Source organism: Erigeron canadensis, chromosome 6, assembly GCF_010389155.1.
Source record: "Erigeron canadensis isolate Cc75 chromosome 6, C_canadensis_v1, whole genome shotgun sequence".
Lineage (NCBI taxonomy): Eukaryota > Viridiplantae > Streptophyta > Magnoliopsida > Asterales > Asteraceae > Erigeron > Erigeron canadensis.
The window spans coordinates 36,989,029-37,001,738 of NC_057766.1; the positions used below are offsets into that span (position 1 = coordinate 36,989,029).

General features: G+C 32.0%; 1 protein-coding gene across 1 annotated transcript; it reads right to left on the bottom strand.

Annotated features, from left to right (window-relative positions):
• Positions 1-3,791: 3,791 nt before the first annotated feature.
• On the bottom strand, positions 3,792-9,661 carry LOC122605514 (interactor of constitutive active ROPs 2, chloroplastic). The gene is made up of 5 exons (XM_043778469.1): positions 9,497-9,661; positions 7,104-7,196; positions 6,163-6,331; positions 4,131-5,734; positions 3,792-4,013 (listed from the first exon to the last, which is right to left on the bottom strand). The coding sequence occupies exons 2-4, from the start codon at positions 7,121-7,123 to the stop codon at positions 4,148-4,150; spliced, it is 1,776 nt and encodes a 591-aa protein (XP_043634404.1). The 5' UTR covers positions 7,124-7,196; positions 9,497-9,661; the 3' UTR covers positions 3,792-4,013; positions 4,131-4,147.
• Positions 9,662-12,710: the final 3,049 nt, after the last annotated feature.

Here is a 12,710-nt window from a genome sequence, read left to right on the forward strand (position 1 = left end):
TTCCCAAAACATGAGTTCAAAGTCATAACAGTGCTAAAATAGCTTATTACAACCAAGTCCATAAAGAAATAATCCAAGGCATGTAGCCTCAAGGTCTGACAATTATTAAGAAGTACTAATCTCCGAAGTCCAGCCTAGCATAGCAGCCTTTAACCCTGATTAGCCTGTGCACCTGAAAAGTATACTAAAACGTGTCAACACAAAGGTTGGTGAGTTCGTAGGTTTTAGTCAAAAGTCTAGTCAAAGAAATAAGTCTTTTGTCGATTTTTTTAAGTCTAAACCAGTAATAGTTCAATATATAACGAGCAGAGTTACGCCATAAGAAGTCCAAAAGTCTCAATGTCTCAAAGTCCGGCCTTATGGTACCTGCCTTAGTCCAAAGTCTCAAGTCTCAACACACACAATAAGTACGACCAAAGCACAACAAACAAACACATAATCACACACATACAACAAGATCAAAGCACGTCAAATGGCACAAGTAACTCTATACACACAAGCTCAATATTGAACATAAAACGGAAATCAACAAAACTGTTTGAAAATAAATATACTTTCCAACCCAAAACTTGTAAAAGAGGGCTACGAAACTCACCTGAAAGCAGCACATGCACAAATACCCTAGATGAACGAACAAGAACACGAACAGACAAATACACTTGAAATGAGCTCACTATCTGTCCAAAAGTCCTACACTGTCCACAAGTCTTCCAGTAAGTACTTACTTAATTGTACAAGTTCATGTCCTATACTAGTGTCTTATGAAATGACATTGTTTATCAAATGTCATACTATATACAATAGTCCTTTGGTCCTTATAAATTGCCCGATAATAATGTCACGTCTTATGTGTATCTCTCGTCAAGTATTCAGTTAGAACGTCACAATATAATTTATCAAGTTCGAAAAGTTGTATGGTTTGTATTATCTTTATATAGTCACAAGTCCACGTTAATCAATCCATGTACGTACATATACAAATGTTCATATTAGATTTTTATCCTTATATTTATATATATATATATACGTTTGTCCATATCAATTCAATTCTTGTATATATATATATATATACTTAATTTGGTCTTTTAATATATTTATATATATATATACTTAAATTAGTCTTTAATATATTTATATATATATAATTTCATTATTATAAAAATTTGAAATTAAATTTTAAATATAGATCAATTAATTAAAATACAATTTAACTTTGTTTAAATATTTTAATCTTTGACTAAATGACCAAAATAATACCAAAACCCTAATCCTTATCAATAAGTCATCATTGACCAAGTTTGACCGAACCAAAAATTTAACCTAACTTCAAAAATACAAAGCAAATCAATATATTGTCACAGTTTAATTAATTATGTATGTACTCAAGTGTTAAAGGACCAAAATCACAATGAACACATCAAATCTTAATCAAGAACATAGATTTCGGATCAAACTTTTCGGATTTCAAAGATTTCGGACCATAGCTCTTAGATTTAGAAGATTTAGGCTACAAGTTTTCGGATCCATAAACATATATACATACATACATCCGAAAACTTGAGATATAAGCGAGTAACATTTCGGATCTAATGATTTTTGAACCTATAGATATACATATACTCATAACCGAAATATATATATACATTTTGTCAAGATTTCGGATTTATATATATATAATACATATATACATTCGATTTGTATAAGATAATGTAAGATTTTCGGATCTTTATAGATATATATATATACATAGCCGAATCTATTTGCATCTTTTGTCAAACTTTCGGATTGGAGAAAGGAAGAAGAAAGAGAACCGCTATATATATATATATATCTTTTTGTAAATAAACTTCGGATCTAAAGGTTTGTATGTAACCATAGACGAAAATAATATATATATATATATATATATAAGAAGATCACGATTTTGATGAAGAACCGATTCAATACACGTATCTATGCAAATCTTACCACAACTCCAAGAAGATAAGAAGGAGGAGATGATTGATGATGGTTCGGTGGTGGTATGGCTTTTTGGCCGATCGGTTTTTAGCGAGGGAGAGGGGGTGACGGCTGAGAAAGGGGGAAAGAGAAGGAGGGAGAGTGTGTGAGGGAAGGAGAAGGGGAAAATGGGGGCTAGGGTTTATTTTGTGTTTATATACCCCCATAACCCTAATACATTTACCTTGATTTTCTTTTAAAAACGTTTGACCCGACAATTTCCAGAAACTTGAGACTCGTTAAATTTATTTTGTCGATATATTTGAATGTAATTTTTCAATAGCTTTCCAACGATTATAAATATGTCTATATTTAGCTATTTAATCTTTAATTGATTATATTTTAAGTATTTCACTTAATTTGACATTTCCACAAAACAACTAGTATTCCTCCTGTTCTCGAGTCCACGTACAATTTTTCTAACGTCTAAACGCTTATAAAGCCCAAAACAAATAGAAATTCATTTATTCCGTGATAAAGTCTTATAAGACTAATTACGTACATAAACGAAACGAACTAAAAATGATCGGAAGAGTAATTCAGGAAAACGCTCAGACGACAGTTGTCACACAACTTAATGGCCAAACTGACGCCCGTCAGGTCAGGTATCATCTGTGTGGAGAATTGATAAGTTGGGGAATAATGAGAGTAATTTTAAAGTTATAGGTATGGAATCAGTAATATGGTGGATAATCCAGGTACCATTTCAGTAAATAAAGTTATAAAAAAATTGTTTAGTTTAATATAAAAAAGAAAAAAAGAGTTTTTTTTTAAGAGGGTTGAAAATTTATAAAATGGTTGGGAAGGTTAAAGGGTTAAATTGAGTTTTATGGATATTATTGGTTGAATTTGGGAAGGTCGATAAATTTAACCCATCCCACTCCTAATCCTCTAAGGTTTATGAATTTGAACTCAAGATCTTGTACTATTTGTACTTAGAGAATAATGTCTCACTCTTTTTTAATTGATATACATGTGACTGTAAATAGTAAGTAAAGTAGGTAAGTAACTGCTCAGTGCCGTCTTTTGCGGGTTTTGAGATCCAATACCTTAACAGTGTATGAGGGAGGTTAAAATGTACGCAGACCTTATCTCTACCTAAGTAAAGAGACTGTTTTCAGTTTCTACCCATAATTGGATGTTCAAAATTAGTTTTAAGTCCTCAAATTAACTAACCCCTACTAATGTTTTACATGTATTTATACTTGGCACTTATAATCATTTATTTAAGTAATTAATATATAATGATTAATGACTTTATTACAATAAATAGTTAATAGATAATTATTTAAATTAACATAATTACCCTCACTTATTAACTAAGGTTTTCTTTAGGCGTGTTATAGATAGAGACCATGGAACTTAAAACCACAATAAGAAAAATCACCCCCTCGTAATTCTCTAAACTTTTGTGGTCTAATCTTTGTCACCTAATTCTTATATTAAGAACACATCTAAACTTTTGTGGTCTAATCTTTGTCACCTAATTCTTATATTAAGAACACATCTTAAACAGGAACCGATCCTCAACCAAGTCATGTCATCATTCCTAACCCGATCCTCAACCAAATCATGTCTATCATTCCTCTAAAGCTATTGGATGATTAGGTAGACCGTATAAATCCTTAATCTATTATGTTTGATTAGCTATACAATAATTTATTTGGCTTATGATCTAAATGAGCACATAATTATTTCAATCACGCATGACACAGTCAAGCAAGTGATAGCAGCATAGAGAGCGTTTCGATGATAGATGCAAAATGGCGAATATATGATTGTAAAATGTTGCATTTAACTAGAAAATGAGAAAAATATTATTACAAATCCTTGCATTCTCCATCAAAATGCAACACCGACACATCAGAAAGGTCAAATTTAGAAGTCAAACTTCGTTACAATCCAACTTTCACTATACAGAGGATGCCTGCAACTCCATCCCCTCAACAGATAAAACTAAAACCCCTAACAAAAGCCTCTCTTACCTTTCATTCATTGATCTCCAAGCAACATTCCTGAATCAACAACAATTATGCATTTCAGCCAACAAACAAATAATAAGTATCTTCAGAACACACCCAAAAAAGTTAATCAAATGACTAAAGATTGATCTAGACTTTGAACACATGTACCTGCTAAATGTCTTGAATTACTTCTGGCCTTTCTTCATAAAAACACCAAACTTCTTCAACATGTTGCCGTTTTTCTTCTTGGGTGATTCCTCTTCCATGTCTTCAGAAAACGGGGAGTTCAACTTGCCACCAATGGTGTGAGAATCAAGAGACCCCGTCCGATCCATAAACTTCCCATTATTATTACCAGAAAGCATGGCTGCAGCTGCCTCTGCTGCCTTCCTCCATTGGTCTGACTGCACTTTCAGCCTTCTCAACTCCGCCTCCATTTCAGCATTTGCCGCCTGAGCCAAATCCAACTGCTCAGTTACCCTTACCACTTTTCTACTACTTTTATCTGCCTCTTCGGTCAAATACCCAACTTTCATAAGTGCTTCTCTCTCAGCAACTCTTGCAGCTTCTGCAGATGCAACAGCTTCATCATTGACCTGGGTTTTTTCCATTTTCAATCTATCATTCTCCTCAGTAACATTTTTCAGTTCGGATTCTTTTTCAGCCATAACTCTCTTCAGTTCTTCCAAATCCTCTGCCAATATTGTTACTTCAGTAACATCTTCAGTGTCTTTCACTGTTGTTGATTCTGATTTATCAAGCTTTTCATTCAATTCCTTATTTTCCTCGGATATGTTTCGCAGTTTGTCCTCTTTCTCTTGTAACTTTGCCTTCAAATCTTCCAACTCAGCTTTTGATTTTTCCAAATTTGCCTCCAAGATCGCAACTTGTTGGCATGATTCAGATTTTGTTTGTTCCACAAGCTCATAAGCATTTCGAATCTGTAAAGTGCTTTGAATATACTCATCTTGGTATCTTTTTTCAGCTCCCTCAAGTTCTCCTCGTAACTTTACCACCTCCATTTTCACACAGTTAAGCTGGTCTTGATCATCATCATGATGATCATCATCATCCCTACCATTCACCTGAAATTTGTTGACAATTCCTTCCAATGAATTCACTTGGGATTTCGACTTCTCAAACTCCATCATTAGAGAATCATAAGCTTCAACGGCTTTCTGTTTTTCCAGCCTCAATGTCTCCTCAGTTGATTTTGCAGTTTCCAATTGTTCTCGGGTTTGACTCACGATTTCTAAAGCTCTAGCTTCAGCATCTTTTGAATCATTCAGTTGGGTTTTCAGTTCTTCAACTATAGCAAGAGTTTCAGAAAGTTCTAGCCTTAAAGTCAGCATCTCATTATGAGCTGATTCTGCATATTTTGCTTGATTAGCTTCAGATTCGGACAGCTTTTCAAGCTGAATCTTGAGTTTCTGGACCTCATTCACGGCGGTAGCCAAAGCAGCAGAGTCCATAGAGTGGTGTTTCTGGACAGCATCTAGTTCAGATTCCCAGGCCCTGTCCCGGTCCTGTGAGAGCTTTCTGAGTTCTTGAAGTCGGGATTCTTCAGAAGCAGAAATCTCATCAAGCTGTTGTTGTGAATCTTGAAGCTTTTCTGACATTTCTGCAAGCTGCTTTTTGGCATCTTCGGCTTCATCGTGTGCCTGCTTCTTCCATGATTCTGACTGGCTTAGTTGCTCCTTGGCTTTCTTAAGTTCTTCTTGGAGATTTGCAAGCTGAGTTTCCAGATCCGCCACTCTTCCGGGCCGTTTTTTCTACATTATACACATAATGACTTAATAATTTACCAGGTACTCGTTATAAAACAGAGTGAATGCAAAACTCTTGTGTCTTGTAGTATAGGTAGTAAAACATTGAACTTTTTACTCCTGAATGAATCGATTGGGGTTATGTGTTATTCCTAACAGGTCAAAGAGAAAATTAAATAAAAAACTTGGAAAGAGACAGGTCCAGTGTCACCTTAAGTTTGGATGAAAAGCTTAAAACCTTTGTCATTTTATCTAAAAAGAAACTAGATTATAAAATGATGCAACTTTTTAATCATCTCTAACAAATTAGATGCTTACTCCGTATAAAAAATGTACAGTTACGAACAAACAGTTTTCCGGGTCAACCGGACATAATTTACCCATCCAAATCAGCAAACCACCCATTTTTCCATCTCAGATCATGGCTATTATACCTCGGATGTCGGTGTACGGGGTGATCGACGGTCAGCAATTTTCGGACTTCTTGCTTTAGGTGTTCTGTTTGCTGGACTTTGAGATGAAGAATTATCAGGTTCTGCTCCTGCCGTTTTGAGCTGCCTAGCAGTTTTCGGTGTCCTCTGTGGCACCTCCAAGGTAGCAGCCCTGTTTATTTAACATTGTGAATAAACAAATAAGGTGATGACATTAACAATGTACAATTTATATAGCTAGAAGTGTGCATTTAACCAAGCGTCTTAAAACACAAAATATACAACTAAGTACCAGATTTCATGCAGCAATTGTTGATGGTATATAATCTAGGTAATTAGACAGGCATCCCTAACTCTTATCAAATATCTATCCTCATAACAAATGCAAATAAGGACCACTTTTATCGAATTGAACATTTGATCATAATTGCTCAAAATGGCCAGCAATCTGTCATAATGATCAGAAACAAATTGGTACTATGACTTGAAATTTCCAAAAATGCTTAGGCAAATATTTTTAAGCACATGAAGATTAACACGGACCACTTCTTTCAGAAAATGTAAATGAAAATAAAGGGGACTCATCAAATAAATACTGAAAGTGAGTGGCATGAACAGGGTCCCAATGTTAATCAATGTCACAAAAGGCCACTCGGCAGCAAAAACATGCATGTTATCTTAAAAATGAATTATGGCTCTTTTAAAAAAATAACACATAAAATGAACATTATACTTTGCAAATATGAGGACGTTTTCTTAGAGCTGGAACAGATATCCACAGCAGTGTAACAGATTTAAGGCATGTGGTACAAGTGATAATAGAATTATTATTTCCCTAAGCCCATCTCAAACGGAAAGGCAAACACCATTTTGGATATTTTAAAGATCAGAAATGACTATAGGAAGACAAAACTACTGCAATGAATGAACGATAAGAGCCATACCTTGTCTTTGGAGTTTGCATTGTCTAAATTACCCTTAAGTAAAAGCAATCCTCTAAAAAGGCCCACTTGAATAAAGCAGTTGACCCACAATTCCTAGAATGGTTTGCAGAGGAATGCTTGGGTCAGAAAGAAAGATTTGTTTATATATATTATGTATGCAATGTAATGCTTATGTGAAAGGTTACCAACAAAATGATGTCATGTAGGAAACCCAAACTTTAATCAATGTCAACTAAAAAAAACAAAACTAAGGTTTAAACAAATACAACACTTCAAAGAAACTCCAAGCTCCAATAAGAACTACCCCCACTCCCAACAACCAAACTAACACCATGAGGAAAATTAAAGCCCAACGCATTTCCAAAAAAGAAATTCATCCGAAAATATAGTGGTGTTTCTTTCTTTAAATGTTCACGGGCTAAAATTACTCTTTTTTTATTGTTATTTTCTTGCAAAGTACAATTGGTATTGAACTTGAACCACAAGATTTATGTAAGCGTAATTAAGACATTAGAAACAAAGAAAATACTTTCTAATCTATAAACACATAAGATAGATTTCCAAAATCAAACGATTCTTTTTGTTGGACAAAGGAGTAATAAGGGAAAAAGATGCATCAATAAGAAGAAATTAAAGACAGATATCGTAAGACAAAACCATCTTTTATGCTTTTCCTCTTTAACTTCTTTTTCAATCTTTGTGTGTCACTGTGTCATGATGCATTTCAAAAACAATATAATATACACTACATCGTACGAAATAAATTAATAAAGAAAGAAATCATATAGACAGTCACCAAAATTATGCTTTAAGAAACCAATATTACGTAGTTAAATTATACTATAGCTTACTAGAGCAATTCAAACTTTAGTAGCTTCAAAATGTTTATATATTCATATTGTTTTCATGCTGTTAACGATTTTTTTTGTTTTATACTTCGCCTAAAACAAACTCGTTTGACACTAAACTGCTAAATGAAACTTTTAGGTTTAGCCATATAGCAAGTTTGGCTACAAAAGTCAAAATATATCTCTAATAATTAAAATGCAGGAAATGTAATGATAATCATTATCACCCACATAAGTTAGACACCATGATAAAAGTAACTTTTTTTCACTCTGAATCCTTGTTTGATAAAAATAAGCATTGAAGATATTTTTTCACAACCAAGGGTTGGCTCGGTACCGAATGACCCTACTCTTTGACGCCCGGGGTCCGATGTCACTTGGTGTAACGACTCAATCATGGGTTGGACCCATAAACTTAGTCACTATATTGGTCAAATACCACAGTTGGTAAAAGCTTTGATACACCATGTGTAAAAATTGACAAATAAATCCGAATCAGCATAACCAAAAATATTGACTTAAAAAAAAAAATTACTCTGTACTTGATAACAGCATCTTTCAAGCCACATATAAATCCAAACAAGTTTTCAAAGTACTAAAACACAAATCTAACTTTACCTTTTCAAATTAGGAGTCTCAAAAAATGTCCTGGAAACAGTTATTTAAGACTCATAATAGCTTCTGTAAAAATGTTTGTAACTACTGAGTAACTTATAAAATGGTCTATCTAACTATCCAAGACACTTTTTTTCTTCTATTAAATATTTTAGTAGCATTTAAAGTTGTGAACTTTGTTTTAGACAAAAAAGAGTACTATTTTGTTGATTTATTTACTAATGAAATATTTGCTTTAAATAGCTCAAAAGATCCAATAAATACTCACAAACTGACACAGAAAGACATACTAAAAAATGAACCAAGAATTGATTTTGACTAGAAAGACAAAGCAGCTACTACTGCATTCAAGTTTTTCATGATAATACATATACATACACATAATAATAAAGAAAATACTTTGATGGGTAGATGAGAAGCTCCCAATAAGTGCAATAGATTCATTTTTATTTTTATTTTTTGAAACATTTTTAGATCTACCAAACAGATTCTCTGAACCACACATAAGCATTACATAACACAATACCATTTCCTTTTTAAATAATAAATATAAAAAGTAAACAACAAAAGCATGCAAATGCAGCAGCACAATGGCTAATTAATATATAAAAAGTAAAAAACTTTTTCAATTTTTTGCATATTTTCTCAAGTACCCATAATAAAAAAAATAATATAAACAACACACACACACACAACCTTAATGAAATTATAAAAAAAAAAACTGGGAAACCCAAAATAACGCAAATACTTTATAAGCTAAAATGCTATTACAAATTATTCAGGAAAAAAAAAAAGTTTGTATACAAATAACATAACAACTTTATGAACTCTTAAAATGAATGTATAGAAATAATGATAAATACTTTATGAAGTCTTAAAAATGCAAGAAATAATTAAAAGAAAGCAAAATATATATATATAATAACTGACCTGAGAAAACAAGGTTGTATGAAGCAAAAAAAAGTTCGTCTGCAGCTTTAGTAACTTGGTTGGAAAAAGCAGAAAAACCCTAGTTAAGGAAGGAAGATGAAGTGAGTGTGTGTGTTTTATCTTTGTTTAAAGAGTGTGTGTGTGTGTGTGTGTGTGTAGGAGGAAGTGTATATACAGTTCCCAAAGTTGAAGTCTATTTCTTTTCTGAGATGAGAGGGAAAGAGGGGGTGTATGTGTAAAATGTTAATGTATATACACGCGCTTGTTTGAGACACGCGCATAGGTCACGCTCTACTGGGTGCAGGGAGTCACATGGTTTTGGTGGGATTTTTTTTGTTTTACTAGATTTCAAAAATTTTATCTTTATTTTTATTTTATATTTTAAGACCCGTCCAAATATAAGTTTTGTGCAGGTTTTGATGTTGTTGGATAAGATAAGTGTGTGAGGTTAAAATAAAATCTCAGTTTTTAGATATTTTATTATTTACGGTATCCTTGTGTTGTTTTAAAAATTTTATTTAATTGTTTTAGTTTTGATAGAAGTCCAAAGTAGGTAGCTTAATTATTTTTTTTAAACACTTAACAAGTTATTATCCAAATCCATTCAACTAACTGTAATCTTTTTATAAAACTAATAAAAGATGTTATATTATTCATCACAATCATCTTTATTTGTCAACTATGAATTTGGCTTGGATGCCATTATTTAGTTTTTCAACAATATTTGTTGACAACTAAGCATAATTTAACTTTCAATTAACGAGCATCGTAGCCGCATAATGCGGCGGCAATGATAGTGACAATGATGTGGTGGCATTGATCGCGGTGGCGACAGATACGTTAAGTGTGGTAAGCATATGAAGATATTTGATTTAAAAGAGTAGTGAATATTTTTTTTTAAATAATGAAATGATTGTGTAGTTTAATTCATTAAGGGTAAGATGGTAATTTCACATGTCCAAAAAATGTTAACTTTTCAACATGGTGGTATAATACAAGTATAGAAGTATAGATAACCAACTCCATTTAGGTGAGTTGGCCAAGGGTATCTTCTAAATCCACTATGTGAGTCCCAGAGGTGAGTTTCCCCAAGGTCTCGGGTTCGAGTTTTGGGTTTCTCATCTCAAGGTATTTTCCATGAGGAGGGGGTTGGAGGTCCAGCGATTTGTTGGCTAAAATTGTTTCCAGCACGTCTGAATCAAAACTAACTTTACAAAAAAAAAAAAAGTATAGAAGTATAGATATAGATAAGTGAACATTTTTTATTGAAAATAACGGAATGATTGTGTAAGTTAATTCATTAAAGGTAAGATGGTAATTTCACACTTTTTAACATGAAAGTATAATTCTTAGGGTTATTTACTGAAATGGTACCTGGACTATCCACCATATTACTGAATTCATACCTATAACTTTAAAATTACTCTCATCATACCCCAACTTATCAATTCTCCACACGGACGATACCTGACCTGACAGGCGTCAGTTTGACCGTTAAGTTGAGGTATGACTACGGTAAATTTTAAAGTTTTAGGTATGAAACCAGTAATATAGTGGATAGTCCAGGTGTCATTTATAATAATAATAATAATATCAATGTACTTTTTAAAATTATTTATTCCTAAATAATACTTTGTGTAATTAAAACAACAACAACAACAACCATAATAATAATAATAATAATAATATTTACTTAAATGATATATGGACTATCCACCATATTACTGGTTTCATACCTAAAACTTTAAAATTTACGGTAGTCATACCCCAACTTAACGGCCAAACTGACGCCCGTCAAGTCAGGTATCGTCAGAGTGAAAAATTGATAAGTTGGGGGTATGGTGAGAGTAATTTTAAAGTTATAGGTATGAAACTAGTAATATGGTGGATAGTCCAGGTACCATTTCAGTAAATAACCCTAATTTTTATATGGTTTTGATAAACGAAGCCCTAAGGGCTCTCGTTAAGGTGCATTAATTAGTTGTACACTAACCATAAAATTCAATAGGTGAGTTTTTAATATGGAAATGTACAATCTTTTTATGCACGTTAAGTGAAGCCTCTAAGGGCTTTGTTTAGCCTTTTCCATTTTTATACAGTAGTATAGATATAGATATTATCTTAATCTTAATTATTTATAAATCAAAAATAAGTATTTATTTGTTATTCTTAAGATCTTTATATTCCAACTCCTTCTTTTTCTAACCTTTTATTATTTATTTATCTATAGTCCAAAAGTTTATTATTATTCGTTCAAGTTATCATCATCTTTTGATTAGAAAAAACATATGTTTATTTTGTATGATTAAAATGATTGTTTTATAAAGATATCTTACATGTGTTCTTATTTTTTTTATTAAGGGGGTTATATATTATATAAATATAATTATATTTCCTATTACATAAATTACTTTTATATATAAATATGTTAACATTATTATTTTATTTTTAAAAAATTATTAGAGGAATCGGTTCTCCATAATTAAATCTCACACCTACATTATATAGCAATATGAATACCAATACATTATCTATCATTTTTTTTCACAATTAGCAAATTTGCCATTTTCATTAAAGTGGATATTGCTTTACTGATGTTGTTAATCTTTGTGATTCTTATGTTTTATTGTTAATTTGTAACATTTAAAGCATTTGTAGTCATTTGTTTTTATACAGAATTATTATATGTATAATACACTTTTTCTCATTTTTTATTAAGAAAATGCTACATGAAACATTTAGGTTTCTATTTAACGTACATTAAATAATAATATTTTTCATATTAAAAATCCATCATTTAAATTTTATGTTAAGTGTATTAATGAAAGTCTTTAGGTTTCGTTTAACAAAACCCTTTTTGTTATAACAGTTTTTTAACCTGAATATTGTAAGGATTTAATCTAGTGAAAGTATAAAATCAGATAATTCCGTTTCTCTCTATTTCATCCGAAAATATTGCAAAAGATTATGGAGGTATTGGGGAGATATAGTCATATACAGGCCCACATATTAAGTCATGTCCATTGAGGAAACATAATAAATATATTTCGTACCAAAACATTAATGGCATCGCATGGTAAAATGGGTCATCTCCCTTGATCCAAAAATTAAGTATTTTATTTTATTTAGGAAGGTGATCACTACACAACATATTTTTATCATATACAACATTACAACAATGTATACATTATATGTTTGTACTGTACAACTATAT